Below are 15,514 nucleotides of genomic sequence, written 5' to 3'. Positions count from 1 at the left end.
TCAGGACCCTGTGACTTATTTGTCTTCACTTTAGACAGCAATCTTAGAACGTCTTCCTCTGTAAAGACATATGCATCAAATGATTCATTAGTCATCCTTTCGAGTGGAGGTCCTTCTTCTTTTTCTTCTGTAAAAACTGAACAGAAGTATTCATTAAGGCTAGCCCTTTATTCTCTTCTACATACCTTCCGTCCTTTGTTTTTAATTTAGTTATTCCTTGTTTTAATTTCCTTTTTTCATTTATATATCTGAAGAATGTCTTATCCCCCTTTTTCATAGACTGAGCTAGTTTTTCTTCTGCCTGCGCTTTAGAAGTTCTTATAACTTGCTTGGCCTCTTTCTGCCTAATCTTGTAGATTTCCTTATCTTCATTGATCTGGGTTTTTTTATAATTACAAAATGCTAGCTTTTTATTTTTAATGATTTGGGCCACTTCTGCTGAGTACCACAGTGGTCTCTTCCTTTTTTTGCTTTTACTGACAAGTCTAATGCAATTTTCTGTTGCCTTCAATAATGCACCTTTTAAGTAGTCCCATTTCTCCTGGACTCCATGTAATCCGTTCCAGTCTGATAAGGACTCATTTATGACTAATTTCATTTTTGAAAAGTCTGTTTTTCTAAAATCTAAAACTTTTGTTTTTTGTGTGGTGTGACTCTTTCACAGTTCTTATATTAAAACACACTGACTGGTGATCACTAGATCCCAAGGTTTCGCCTACAATGACATCATATACCGAATCCCCATTTGTGAATACCAAATCCAAAATGGCCTCCCTCCGGGTTGGCTCCTCAACCACTTGTTGCAGAGACAACCCCAGTAGGGAATTTAGAATATCTGTACTCCTGGTAGAACTTGCTTTTTTGGTTTTCCAGTTTATATCTGGAAGATTGAAATCTCCCATAATGATAACTTCTCCTTTCATTGTAATTTTAACTATTTCTTCAACTAGTAGATCATCTAGTTCTTTAACTTGACCAGGTGGTCTATATATCACACCTACACGAGTTACTGCATGATTAGCAAACTGCACTGATCCTGGCTGGCGACCTAAATGTTCCTCTCATACCAAACGTAGACATCTCTTCGGATTCCTCTTTGTTCCCTCTAGGACCAAGTAGGCGTTATCTCTAAATCCCTCCATAGAGCACAACCTGTTGATGTTTGGAGATTGTTCCACTGAGGAGAAAGACTACACTTAGTAGTCTCTCTCCTCTCCATAGAATTTTTTCTCCATCATAACCAGCTACATTCGGTGGTTGAATCCTCCATTTGATCGATCACTTGGTCAGACCACGCACCGATTGCCTTGAGATACAATCTCTTGGATTCTCAACATTCCAGCCATGCGACTTGGAGGTTAAATGAGAGTCTCCAACATTTTAGCGGATGTTCTGAAGGAGAGAACATGGCATTTCCAGACAAATGACACCCCTGATTGTAATCCAGGTTTAATCTGGGAGGCTCGCAAGTCAGTGATAGGGGGGGGGGAGGTCCTGAGCAAACATGGCGCCAGGGTTAAATGGGAGAGGGAGGCGCAGTTGTCCTCCCTTCTCGCTGATATCCAGCACTTAGAAGCACTCCACAAGCATATCCCTTCTCCTGACACAGAACGTGAGCTTCTGAGCCTTCGTGGCAACATCATTGATTTTCTCCTCTACAAATCTAAGGTGGCTTTACAGAAAGGGGTTGAAGCATTTCTTTGAATTTGGCAACAAACATGGCAGGCTTTTGGCTAGATCCTTACGTAACCATCATGTAACCACATATGTTCTGCAAATCCACTGCTCGGAAGGGAGAAAAGCCACTCTTCCCAAACAAATTGCCCAGGCATTCCGTGACTTTTATACCTTACTCTACAACCTAAATATTGAATCTCCTTCCTAACCTAGAATAAATGATGGTGCGACAAGAGCTGGAAACACCTATCACGTTGGAGGAACTGCAAACAGCAGTTGGTTCAGCCAAGATTGGTAAGGCTCCGGGGCCAGACGGCTTTATGGTACAATAAAATAAAGTTATATCGCCCGCACTGGGACCATTCTTGGTCAAAATGCTTAACACGCTAGGAGACTTAACTTCATTCTATTCAAAGTCTCTGAAGGCTACCATTTCTGTCATACCTAAAGAGGGGAAAGACCCAATGCAATGCAGTAGTTATAGGCAAATCTCCTTACTAAATGCAGATTTGAAGTTCTTTACCAAGATACCAGCCTCACATTTCCAGCAACATCTACCCTCCTTGGTACATTTGGACCAAGTGGGATTTATCCCGACACGGGAAGCAAGAGAACACCATTACAGTCCTTAATTTAGTACACTTAGCCTGAAAATCCCACACTCCATGTGTATTCCTGAGAATGGACCTGGAAAAAGCGTTTGATAGGGTAATTGGCGGTTCATGTTTTCAGTCCTGAAACATATCGGCTTAGGGGACAATATGCTCCAGTGGATTTTGAGCATTTACTCTTCGCCAACGGCTCAGGTTAAGGTGAACGGTGTCCTGTCATCCTCCCTCAGAATCACGAATGGGACTAGGCAGGGTTGTCCATTGTCGCCTCTGCTCTTTGCGCTTTCTTTAGAACCTTTTCTGTGCACTGCCCGGCTGAACCCGAAGATTCAGGGGCTCTGTGTTGGAAAGATCTGTCACAAGGTTTCGGCCTATGCTGACAATCTACTTTTCTCTCGCATTAATCCGTTAATCTCTCTCCCAAACCTGCTCAAAGAACTCAAAATATACGGCTCTTTATCTTACCTTAGGATCAACCTAAGTCAGAGGCTATGGGACTGAAAATACCACCTCCTCTGTTTAAGACATTGCAACTTAACTATAATATTAAATGCATAGAAAATAAGGTGCATATAAATACGCACAAGCGGCGCTATACCTCAAACTGTCAATCAGAGTGAGTCACATAAACCTATCTGGCATAGGTAAACAGATAAATGATCGATATGGAATGCATATAATACATTAAAATCAACATAAATAGAGATAAAAGGTCAGAGTCCGTGAAACAGAAAGTCCATCACCAACAATATTCAATGAAGGTAAGTTAAGCAGTATTCCTCCTATGGTGCTGTTCGGTGTACACCTTAACCTCACCACTCGTGTTGCAACCGACATCTGACCCCGGAGCTACCAGGGATCACTTTAGTAGACAATGGCGTAGCGTGGGTTGTGAGCACCGGGGCAAGGACATCACAAGTCACGACTGGCCCCTTCAGGGATCGGATCAATGGGAGAGTCCAGAGCAGAGTAGTTCTACAGGCTATAATCAATAAGCCATCTGGTAAGCGTATATACTCGGGTGTCTCACAAGTGGTGAGGTGGAGGTGTACACCGAACAGCACCATAGGAGGAATACTGCTTAACTTACCTTCATTGAATATTGTTGGTGATGGACTTTCTGTTTCACGGACTCTGACCTTTTATCTCTATTTATGTTGATTTTAACATATTATATGCATTCCATATTGATCATTTATCTGTTTACCTATGCCAGATAGGTTTATGTGACTCATTCTGATTGACAGTTTGAGGTATAGCGCCGCTTGTGCGTATTTATATGCACCTTATTTTCTATGTGTTTTGTCTATTTAGGCGGCTGCTCCTTGTGCATAAGCACAGTTTTGATAAGTACAGAGCGCTGGGTGATTAAGCTTCGAGATTCTTGGTGCTTAGTCCTTTTTTTTATAATATTAAATGGACAGAACGAGCCTTGAAATATCTTGGGACTTTTATCCCCGCTGATCTCTCCCCCACCTATGATCTAAACGTTTCCCCTTTTTACACAAAGTACAAGCTCTCTTAAATACATGGATCACTGAATTCTTGGTTTGGAAGATGCAACATCATAAAGATGTGTATCCTTATCAAGTTCCTATATCTTTTTCAGGCCCTACCTACAGCTATTCCGAAGAGATATTTCATGAAGGCCTGTGCTCTTTTCGCCCAGTTTAAATGGGCTCATAAACACCCTAAGATTAGTAGGTCCTTACTATCCCTCTCGAAGCAATACGGGGACCTTGCAATCCCCGACCTTTACAAATATTACCAAGCTACTCACTTGGGAAGGCTCATTGATTGGTGTCATCATGGAGAGATTAAACTGGAACAGGACCAGGGTTGAGTTTTGCTACATAGGGCTCCCTGGTGTTTCAAAGATCTTCCCCCGTCTCCTAAAAAACACCCTCTTATAGGGACAACAACCCGTATCTGCTTCCAACTTATCGCTACAGGGAGTTAGTCCTCTACAGAGTCCCCTCTATCGCCTATACTGGGTAACCCCCAATTCACTCTGGGTGGGGTCTTTTAACCCAATGATTGATTCGGGTTGCTATCAAGCCTCTCATTTTGTGACATCTGGGACTTAGCCCACATTTCGAACCTTGACAGATCAGAGTGGCCCCTTCTGCTTCCGGCAATTTTGACTGCAGTTTGACTACATTGGAAGAATACTGTTCTCAAAGCGGCATGCTTCCACACTCCCTTTCAGTAATGTACACCCTCCTTGTCACTCCTCAGGATGACTTTCTGCCTCCATATCTGGCAAAATGGGAATCAGATCCAAGTGGAACATTTTCGAAGACACAGCGTTTCAATATTATCTGATTTGTATCCAAATCCTCAATCAGTAATAATGCACAAGAAACCAATTTCAAGATTCTCACCTGGTGGTATCGTACCCTCGCTCTCCTGCATAAATACTTTCCTTATACCTCTGCCCTTTGTTGGCGATGCCAGGAGGAACGTGGAACATTGCTTGATATCTTCTGGTCCTGTTCCAAGTTGAGTGGTTTCTGGAAAGAGGTCCGGCTTGATTATTCAAAAATGTACTGATCACTAAATTCCTGAAGATCCAGCGTTCTTCCTGTTACAGGCCTCTATGATCCCTGCCAAGGTTTATAAGAAATCTATTATCCGTCACCTTCTGAATGCAGCCAAGTCCTGCATTCCTCTCACCTGGAAACAGACTCAACCTCCAAGGATTGGTATGTGGTTGAGGAAGGGGGAGGAATTAAACAAGATGGAAGACCTGATTATGACTGCCAGGCAGAACGGAGAGGCCTAGGTGCACACCTAGACTTTGTGGAACATGCTTTTTTTTTCCGAAGAGGGGAAGGCTTTCATTGATGTAGCTTCCGCAGATTGATTGACAAAACTCACATTGAAGTGACTCCTCCAGGGGCTAATCCTCCTACTCCAACACCCTCCCCCCTCTTTCTTTTCTCTTCCTCCCTATGCTTCTTCTTTCCCTCTCTTTCCCGTCTTCCTAGCTCTCTTCCCTAGCTAGATTAAGGTAATTGTTGCAATTAAGCAATACCCATTCACATTACTACGAAGTATTATTTTGGATTTTTTTTCTGTGTTGAGTTTACCTCCCATCATAGTACATCATAGCATACTAACAGGTTAGCTGTGAGGGGTAATTCCTCCTAGTTTCAATACTGTTCTTGCCTTAGTTTGTAGCTGATTTATATCATGATCACTTCTCCTTGTAGGGCAGTTTTGGTTATTGATTCTGCACAACTGAAATTTGCACCCATTGGATTATTTACATTTCTTCTATGTAGTATGTGAGTGTATACCTGTAATCTGCTTTTCTTAATTTTATCCGCAATAAAAAAATCTTTGAAATTTAAAAAAAAAAAAAAGAGGCACCCGTTTTGCTCCACATTGATGGGCAGCTTCCGGCCACTCTGGTCATTGATCCGGGACCTAGGACTACTGATCAGATTACTCAAGTAAGTCTCTCTCTCTACTATACAGGCATTTTACATGTGCCCGCTCAAAACCCCCAAATTATATCTATTATACTAGTAGATTTATATTCATTCTGGTGGCTCTTGTTCCCTTTTTTTCCCTTTCCTAGGAAGGCTCCCTCTTTGTGGTGATCCTCGCGAGCAGCCTCCCCTTGGTGCACTTTTAGCACCATACCGTGTGCCTATATCTTCTATAACCTACCTGATCGGCCCAGTGGTATACAATAAAAAAAAAAAAAAAGCCCGGGCATCCCTTGCCCCCTCAAAATAGAGGTACATCTAGGTACTGCAAGCTATCATGTACAGCTATGCATTTCAGATACCGGAACAGTGGGAGTATGGCAGACTGACCCTCTCTATTGGATATATATATGTATGTATTTTATTGTATGTTAACATATATTTACATTACATTTGTAGAAAAGAGACTATGCTCTACCTTCCTCCTTCCCCTGAAGAAGAAATTGTCGTAAATTTCGAAACATGTTGGGATATATGTACACTATGAACTAGGTTGGCCTTCTACTGTACAAAGACAAAGCCTATGTTCCAGAATCAAGTTGTCTTAGTGACATGGTGTGTCATGTGTGGGATATGAGACTTCCTGCGTCTCATCTTGAGTTGAGACGCCAGAAGTTTGCCGGATCTGTTACTCTGTGAGTACCAAGAGACCTGCAGTCGCCTGTAATGGAAGTCATGGTCCGCCACTAGAAGTCGCTTAAGTTCATTCCTTTTGTCAGTGAGTGTAGGGAGTACATTCTGGAAATCCTTTGGGGAACTTTTATGTTGTTGTTCCAGATTAATAATTTCTTCCTGCAAGGCACCAATGCAGGAAGTCCTAGTCTTCCTATCTCTGGCTGACAACTGGATGAGGAGGCCCCGTGCAACTGCCTTATGAGCACATCAGATCGTAGCAGGAGAACAAGATTCTGCACCATTTATCTCAAAATATTCTACAAGCTTACTCTTTAAGGTCTCTGAGTATTGGGGGTGAGCCAAGATATATGCGTTGTTACGCCATAAAGGTTTGGAGACTATCTTGGAATCATCCTTAATATCCATAGTAATATGGCCGTGGTCAGACCACGTGATAGAGTGCAGTTCAGCATTAGTTACCCTTTTCAGTAGAAACTTGTCAGTTAGAAACATATCAATTCTCGAGTAGGATTTATGAACATTAGAATAAAAGGAGTAATCCCTCTCAGTGGTGTGGAGGCACCGCCACGGATCGTATAGACCCTCACCAAAGCACATGGGCCCCAGACTCGGTCTGCGCCTCCGCCCCACTGAAGAACAGTCAAGACTCCCATTCATGACTGCATTAAAGTCGCCGCACACAATTAGGGATCCCCGCTGATGTTGTTTAGCTAGAGCAATCATTTTGCGAATACATTTTGTCGGTTTCTGATTGGGAGCATAGAGATTCAAAATTGTGTAGGCGACCCCATTGATCTCTGCAACCAGGAGGACGTATCTGCCAGAGTCGTCCGATAGTACAGAAATCAGATTGAACACAACCGAATTCTTAACTGCTATCATGACGCCCCTATTTTTAGATAGACTATTAGCACAAAATACAAACGGAAACCTGCGATGTGTGCAGCGTGGTGGTTTAGAGTTTAGAAAGTGTGTCTCCTGCACACAAAGAATGTCACACTTAGAGTCCAACGCTGTTCGCCATAGGCTGTTTCTCTTTGCTGGATGATTAAGTCCTCTGACGTTGATGGATATCCATCTAATGCCCCATACACACGTGCAGATTATCTGCAGACTTTTGTCTGCAGACTTACCAAAACCATATAATATGAGGTCAAACCTAAACACTTTCAATTTGTATGTAATCCGGCAGGCCCTTGCACTACATAGAAAAGGTAAGTCTGCAGACAAAAGTCTGCAGATAATCTGCACGTGTGTATGGGGCATAAGAGACATGGTGGTGCAGCGAAGGGTTAGAGCTCCATCTGCTGGAAGAAAGGGGGTGGGAAGAAGGGGGGGGGGAGGAAACAAAAGGGAACAACATTGTGGATGACAAGGAAAGGCCCAAACAGTAGGCCAACAGTGCCGTTCCGATTGCTGTCAATTTGAGGCAAATCGCACAGGTCAATGATGACCTAAGGCTGCGAGAAATCTCGCAATACATTTGGGGATCAGTAAGGTAAGTGAGCCGGGCAACGGGTAAACATGGCTCCATCCGTAGTGCTACCAACCATATGGCAAGGAACATAAACAAAACCTGGTAGCTTATCAAAGGAGAAGTAGCTCCTTGCCCCAGATGGGGTGGTCCGGCACATCCTCAGCGAGCATTTTTGCTGGAACCTGGTACAGACGGTGGTCTGGAAGCGTGAGGCAGTGGAGGTGCATTCCTAGGGAGAAGACCAACTTCTCTCAGCAGTGCCAGACCCTTGTCCAGGGAGGTTATGGTGTGTGTGGCATTATTCAAAGTCACAGTCAGTTTGGCAGGGAAGCCCCATTTATATAGGATTTTGTGGTTCCGTAATACTTTCGTAATGGGGATGAGGTTATTTCTAGCAGACAGCGTCGCTTGCGACAGGTCAGCATATAGAGAGATACCTGCATAAGGGTCGGGTAAGGCAGTATTCAGCCGGGAGAATCTCATGAGCCTGTCCTTCACATGAAAAAATGGATTCTGGCTATGACATCTCTCGGTACATTGTCAGGGATATGGGCCGGTTTATGAAGTCTGTGTGCTCTGTCAATGGTTACATCCGACGCAGTAAGCTCAGGAAGAGTTTTCAGCATAAGTTGCTGCAGGAAGTCAGTGAGGTCAGCAGGTTTAACCGTTTCTGGTATGCCCCTAAATTTAACGTTGTTCCTGCGTGACCTGTCCTCAATGTCTGCCACCTTTAGTTTAAGCATTTTTAGCTCTTCTTCCAGGTCAGAGTGAGCATCCACTAACTCATTGTGGGCCCCTGTAAAATCTTCCATGCGTTGCTCAGTGTGTTCCACTCTGTCACCCAAAGCGGAAAGCTCTCTCCTGATACCTCTCATAAATACTGCCATTTCCTTCTGAATAGCGCCTCTGAAGGTAAGCAACATGTCCTTCATAGTCGCGTCTGTTATGGGCTGCCCTGTTGTAGGAAAGGCGTTTAATTGCTGAAAAGCACTGTCAGACTCCTCCATGTCTTCCTCAGCATCTTGGGGCAGTGAATCTGTGTCATGAGGCAGAGAAAGTCTCCTCTTCTGTTTAACTGGGCTATCAAATGGGGAGGGCGGCATGGGATTATGTGCAGCCAGGGACTCACCGGTGAGTGTGTGATCCGATGCCGGAGGATGTGCTGCGGAACGCTGGCGGGAGGCCGCGCTGTGTCTGGAGCCGGCGCCATCTTGGCTGCTCCGTCCCGCCGCTGAGGTGAAATATTCTATCAGTTTGCGCGGCTTCTCCCTCTCTTTCCTCTTGCCCATCGCTGCCATGGTGTTCCTGGTAGGGTCAGGAGGGTGAATGGAGACAAAAGGGCTGCGGATGTTAGCTGGGAATCGCTGAAAATGACCCGTTGTGGAGAGCAGTGGCTTCACTCGACCATCCGCTCCGGCTGCCGGCTCCGCCCCCCTCCTATGTTCCAGAATCAAAAGCATATCTGACAATTTATACGTTCTACCAGTGGCGGCCAGGGTGTTGGGGGCGCGGGGGCGCCGCCCCCCCTATCCATGCGTCCGGCCCCCTAATCTACATGCGGGGCGCCGGATGCATGGAGTTCAATGGGGCTTTTTTTTTTTTTGCATCACCCGATTAGAGCCAGAGGCTCCAATAGGCTTCAGCAAAGGGTGAGCCCACCCATTGTGTGACAATAGCGAATGAAAAGTTGCTATTGTCACACGGATCCTCCTCCTGGCCAATCAGGAAGCGCGTCCGATACACGCTTCCTGATTGGCCCAAAAGGCAAACTCCATGCCATTGGCTGAGGAGGAGGCGGGAGGGCCGGAGTCGGTGTCTCCCCCGCCGGAGCCGCCGTGTCCGCGAGCAACAAGCTGAAGCACAAGCTCAGGGAACTACCGGCCCTGCTGAGGAGCGGCCTGAGCCTAAGGAGACGGAACTCCGTCTATTGACCCTCACCTGCCCTGTCCGAGCATGACGACACCAGCCCCGCCAATGGAGGGGTGAGTGCCTGCAGTGTGTCGGGAACCGGGGGGGTCCGACGCTGCATTGAAAGGGGGCACGCTGGCATCTCTGCATTGAAAGGGGGCAAGCTGGCATCTCTGCATTGAAAGGGGGCATGCTGGCATCTCTGCATTAAAAGGGGGCATGCTGGCATCTCTGCATTGAAAGGGGGCACGCTGATCTCTGTGCATTGAAAGGGGGCACGCTGGTATCTCTGCATTGAAAGGGGGCACGCTGGCATCTCTGCATTGAAAGGGGGCACGCTGGCATCTCTGCATTGAAAGGGGGCACGCTGGCATCTCTGCATTGAAAGGGGGCACGCTATACCTTAATTACTGAAGGCCCCTTTCACAATTTTCTGACCTCAAAGTCACGCAATTTTTTACAGCGTTTTTTGCTGCAAAGCAATGCCTATTCCATTTTTCTGTTTGCGCCCCCCCCCCCCCCAAACATTTTGAGCACCAGCCGCCACTGCGTTATACTGTATATTGTACTTGTAACCATATTTCTTTGATGTTTTTATAGCACCCTTAAAATTGTTGATTTTATACTGGGTTACGCTTCTGTCTACTCTATCTGGTTGGCCTAAACCTAAAAAAAATCTCTATGGGGCTCCTATCTTCTCGTCTTCAGGTAAGTACCTTGATGCATAGAATGCATCAAGGTAAAAAACCTTCTGCCTTTAGAGCCAGTAGCTGGAATTTAACTTAAGCCATATATTTATATTTTTTACTTGCCCATTTCCCAAACAATTTGTAATGCTAACCCCTAAAACTGGGGCCTAGATGAGATTGAGCTTTGCTGATTGCAGTGCTTTTTCTGTCTAAGTAAGATGCATGTCAGACCGATGTGTATACAGTTGTGATGTGTAGAATAGTGAGAGTTTGTGATTAATCTTAAAGGAAGGGCTTTTTATTAGCATTTAGTAGGCCTGTACTCCCTAATTTTCATATTACCTAGCTGGAACTAACGAGTGTGACATGTAAGATACATTATGTAAATTAGTAAATTTGTTGCGGATACATTTTATTTGGTACCCAGCCTTGACATATTTTCCTTAGCAGAAATGTAAATGTGTGATATGTCTGTTTATAAAAGATAGAAGTCGGCAAAGAGAAGCTCTGTAGCAGCTATGGCTGGAGAGAAGGAACAAAGGATCCTGCAATTTGTGAAGCAGAATGCAGTGTGTGGCGACCCTCAAAGTGTGGTGGACCATATTGATAAATATTGCACCCAGAAGGAATGGGCCATGAATGTGGGAGATGAAAAAGGTAATATGCAACAGGATTTATAGGTTATGTTCTTTAAGCATATGCTCATAGCAGTATGTACTGTAGGGCTGGTTTACTTTGGTGTAGTGAAATTTTCTTGCGTTTAAGATAAGTTAATATTGAACTCTAGATGACGTTTTATTATAATGCACTGCACCTGTAGGCAGGTGCAGTCTGTTTTCCCTACTGCAGGTGGCACTCATCCACAGGCGATGCAGCTGGAAGAGGAAGTCGAGAGGAACCTTGTTCCTCTATGATCTCCTCAATCACAGCAATACAGCATCCGATTGGATGCAGGTGTCCCATGTGGCTTTGGTGGCCATCTTGGGGCAAGCAGAGTCTATTTAGGAACCTGGCTCCCCGGTTTGGCACGCATTTTGCGTGTGGATAGCATAGGGACAGTTCACACAACTGTCAGGGACAGTGCATACTGGCAGGGAGAGGTTCCAGAAGAGCAGGGAAAGTGCTCCTGGAAGCCTCCACACTTGTTTTTTTTTCCTCGCAACAGAAACTGTTGGCATACCTGGAATCTATTGCTAAACTCATCGCTGAACATTGTTATCCCACCGGGCTAGTTCTAAATTTTGAACTCCAATTTCAATACAGATCTTTTTCTGCAACTGTACTCTGAATGTTTACTGCCGCCCAACCACACTGCACCTCCCCACACACCTAAAACCACACAGGTGTGAACAGAACAGCAATACAGAAAATAATAAAATGTTTTATAGCTTTAAAAGACGTTCTGTTAAAAAAAGTTTGGGAATGCAAAAAAACAAATATTCATACTTAAGTAGATGGATGCAGCATTAGTCTGATGCTGCATCCGTCCCCCGCTGCTTTTAAGTCTGAGAATTTAACAATCAAAAACCATTGAACGCTCAGTTCTCGATCTTTAGTGAGCAAAGAGCAGATGACTGCAGGTCACTGGCTCGCTGCTCTGCCCCTCCAGCGCTCAGCTGAGAGATTGAGCCAGCTGCTGGTTCAGACATCTGGGTGGATCCTGATTTTAAAGTAGGGATCACCAAAGCATAGACCAGCTCTGTGACAGCCAACTGTGGATTTTAGCCCCCTGTTGGCTGAAAAAGGAGTACAGAAGTGCAGAAAGAAGTGCAGAAAGAAGTACATTGTTGTGATCCACAAGAGAAGTATAGCCAAAAGATGGGTATGTTTAAAAGAGAACAAAACTGACTTTTATTATAATACATTACGTGTTTGGCACACATTGAGATGAAAACAGTTTTCAGCTTGTCAGGACATTATAGATTTACAACTTTCTAAATCCAACGTATTCTGATCTGTCAAACATCTTCACAAGCTGATGTGAATGGGTAATGTATATGTAAAGCGCTGCGTAAATTGACAGCGCTATACAAGTACCTGAAATAATAAAATAAATAAGTGAATGTACAATGTATATGTAAAGCGCTGCGTAAATTGACAGCGCTATATAAGTACCTCAAATAATAAAATAAATAAGCTTTTAATAGCTTTATTATAGCTTTTAATATTACAAATGGCTAACTCTCTTTAAAACAACTGATTTACATTTTATTACATGACTGAAAAGCTCCAAAGTCAGGAGCCATTTTTCCAAAGTCCTTCTTGTAAACTGTCATAGTACCTGATAAAACGATAACCAATTATAGCAGAAACATTTGCATTTGTATTAGCACAGCTAAAGTCCATTATCTGATACTGACATATTTGGGTTCAGAGATGACCAAAATTAAAGGGCATTCTCAAAAAAAATGTCAGTCTATTCTAGGAAATATTATCTGCGTAAAATTGTCAGGATAGTGAAGTTATCACACATATATACAGTGCGTTGAAAAAGTATTCATACCCCTTTAAATTTTCCACATTTTGTCATGTTACAACCAAAAACGTAAAAGTATTTTATTGGGATTTTATTTGATAGACCAACACAAAGTGGCACATAATCGTGAAGGAAAATAATAAATGGTTTTCAAAATTGTTTACAAATAAAATATCTGAAAAGTGTGGCGTGCATTTGTATTCAGCCCTCTTGAGTCAATACTTTGTTCGCCCGCCTTTCACTGCAATTTCAGCCGCAAGTCTTTTTTGGGGATGTCTCTACCAGCTTTGCACATCTAGAGAGTGAAATATTTACCCATTCTTTTTTGCAAAATAGCTCAAGCTGTCAGACTGGATAGAGAGCGACTGAACAGCAATTTTCACAGATTCTTAATTGGATTTAGGTCTGGACTTTGACTGGGCCATTCTAACACATGACTATGCTTTGATCTAAACCATTCCTTTGTAGCTCTGGCTGTATTTTTAGGGTTGTTGTCCTGCTGGAAGGTGAACCGCTGCCTCAGTCTCAAGTCTTTTGCAGACTCTAACAGGTTTTCTTCTAAGATTGCCCTGTATTTGGCTCCTTCCATCTTCCCATCAACTCTGACCAGCTTCCCTGCCCCTGCTGAAGAAAAGCATCCCCACAACATGATGTTGCCACCACCTTGTTTCACGGTGGGGATGGTGTGTTCAGGGTGATATGCAGTGTTAGTTTTCCGCCACACATAGCATTTTGCTTTTAGGCCAAAAAGTTCAATTTTGGTCTCATCTGACCAGAGCACCTTCTCCCACATGTTTGCTGTTTCCCCCACATGGCATTTTTTGCAAACTACAAAAATGACTTCTTAAGGCTTTCTTCTAGGGGTAGATCATTGTTTGGTAGCTCTATCATAGCTGCCATGCATGGATGTTATCAACTGTTGGATGATTCCTTTGTTCCTGTAACCAGATTTTAATTTCATGTGGCATCAAGCCTTTTATGAATTGTCAATAAAATTCATATTTTTTTTCAACATAAGTTCTTGACTTAATATACATTGCTGCTAAAAAAAAAAAAAAAAAAAAACCCTGGGGGAACTTCTTTTGTCGTGTTCTTTTCTATGGCTCTCTTCTTGCCCCTCTTGATTTGTGGAGTGCAGGACTAATAGTTGTCCTGTGGACAGATTCTCCCACCTGAGCTGTGTATCTCTGCAGCTCCTTCAGAGTTCTCCAAAAAAGATATGTGCTATACAGCACCCTCCTCCCGCGCGCAGAACCCGGTCCTCAGGCTGCCTCAATCCCGGGAACTCGTGCTAAAACTTGGCATCCATTATGGCTAGGCTTTGCTGCCCCTTACGACCAGGGCGGTCGACCAAACACTGTAATACAAAAACAAAGAAAGGGCGCACCAGCCTAGCGCATTATCCTCAGCGAGTTTATTAGATAAAAGTTAAAATCAGCTACTCACAAACATTCGTGAAGTACAGACACATCAATCCCATAAAGCCGCCTCATAGCAGAGGTCCAACGTCTTTACTGGAAGCAGAGGGCTGACGCGTTTCGAGGCCGTGCCTCTTCCTCTGAGCTCTGAGGAAGAGGCACGGCCTCGAAACGCGTCAGCCCTCTGCTTCCAGTAAAGACGTTGGACCTCTGCTATGAGGCGGCTTTATGGGATTGATGTGTCTGTACTTCACGAATGTTTGTGAGTAGCTGATTTTAACTTTTATCTAATAAACTCGCTGAGGATAATGCGCTAGGCTGGTGCGCCCTTTCTTTGTTTTTGTATTACAGCTCCTTCAGAGTTACCATGGGCCTCTTGGCTGCTTCTCTGATTAATGCTCTCCTTGACCAGCCTGTCAGTTTAGGTGGAGGGTTCCATGTCTTGGTAGGTTTACAGTTGTGCCATACCCTTTGCATTTGCGAATGATGGATTGAACAGTGCCCATTGAGATATTTTTTTTTATAACCCTGTTTTAAACTTTTTCCACATTTATGGCCTTCAGGATGCTGTTTGTTCACTAAGGTTTTCTAACAAACCTCTGAGGGTTTCACAGAACAGCTGCATTTATACTGGGGTTAAATTACACACAGGTGGACTCCTATTTACTAATTAGGTGACTTCTGAAGGCAATTGGTTCCACTAGATTTTAGTTAGGAGTATCAGAGTAAAGGGGCCTGAATACAAATGCACGCTACACTTTTCAGATATTTGTAAAAATATTTGAAAACCATTTATCGTTTTCCTTTCACTTTACAATTATGTGCCACTTTGTGTTGGTTTATCACATAAAATACAAAAAAAAAAAAAAAAACATTTACATTTTTTGTTGTAACATGACAAAATGTGGAAAATGTCTAGGGGTATGAATACTTTTCCAAGGCACTGTACTTATACACATATTACACTCCTAAGAGACTATATCTAGCTTGTTTTGGAACTATGAAGAAAGTGAAGCCCCATTTATTCTAATGCATGAGAAAAATGATAATGCAAAATGGGATAGGGCCTGTTATCTGGGAATGTTCTCTGCATTGAGGGAACACACAGACTTTGGAGGCTCCATA

General features: G+C 43.6%; 1 protein-coding gene across 1 annotated transcript in view; it reads left to right on the top strand.

Moving 5' to 3' along the window:
• Positions 1-15,514, top strand: part of LOC309544258 (uncharacterized protein) — a 79,155-nt gene that overhangs the window by 52,103 nt on the left and 11,538 nt on the right. Inside the window, exon 7 of the mRNA XM_082243162.1 lies at positions 10,984-11,152. Coding sequence (XP_082099288.1) covers positions 10,984-11,152 — 169 coding nt within the window. The remainder of the gene's footprint in view (positions 1-10,983; positions 11,153-15,514) is intronic.

The sequence above is a fragment of the Pelophylax lessonae genome, assembly GCF_965119305.1.
Source record: "Pelophylax lessonae genome assembly, chromosome: 1".
In the NCBI taxonomy this organism is placed as follows: Eukaryota; Metazoa; Chordata; class Amphibia; order Anura; family Ranidae; genus Pelophylax; species Pelophylax lessonae.
This window is presented reverse-complemented; position numbering and strand designations above follow the sequence as displayed.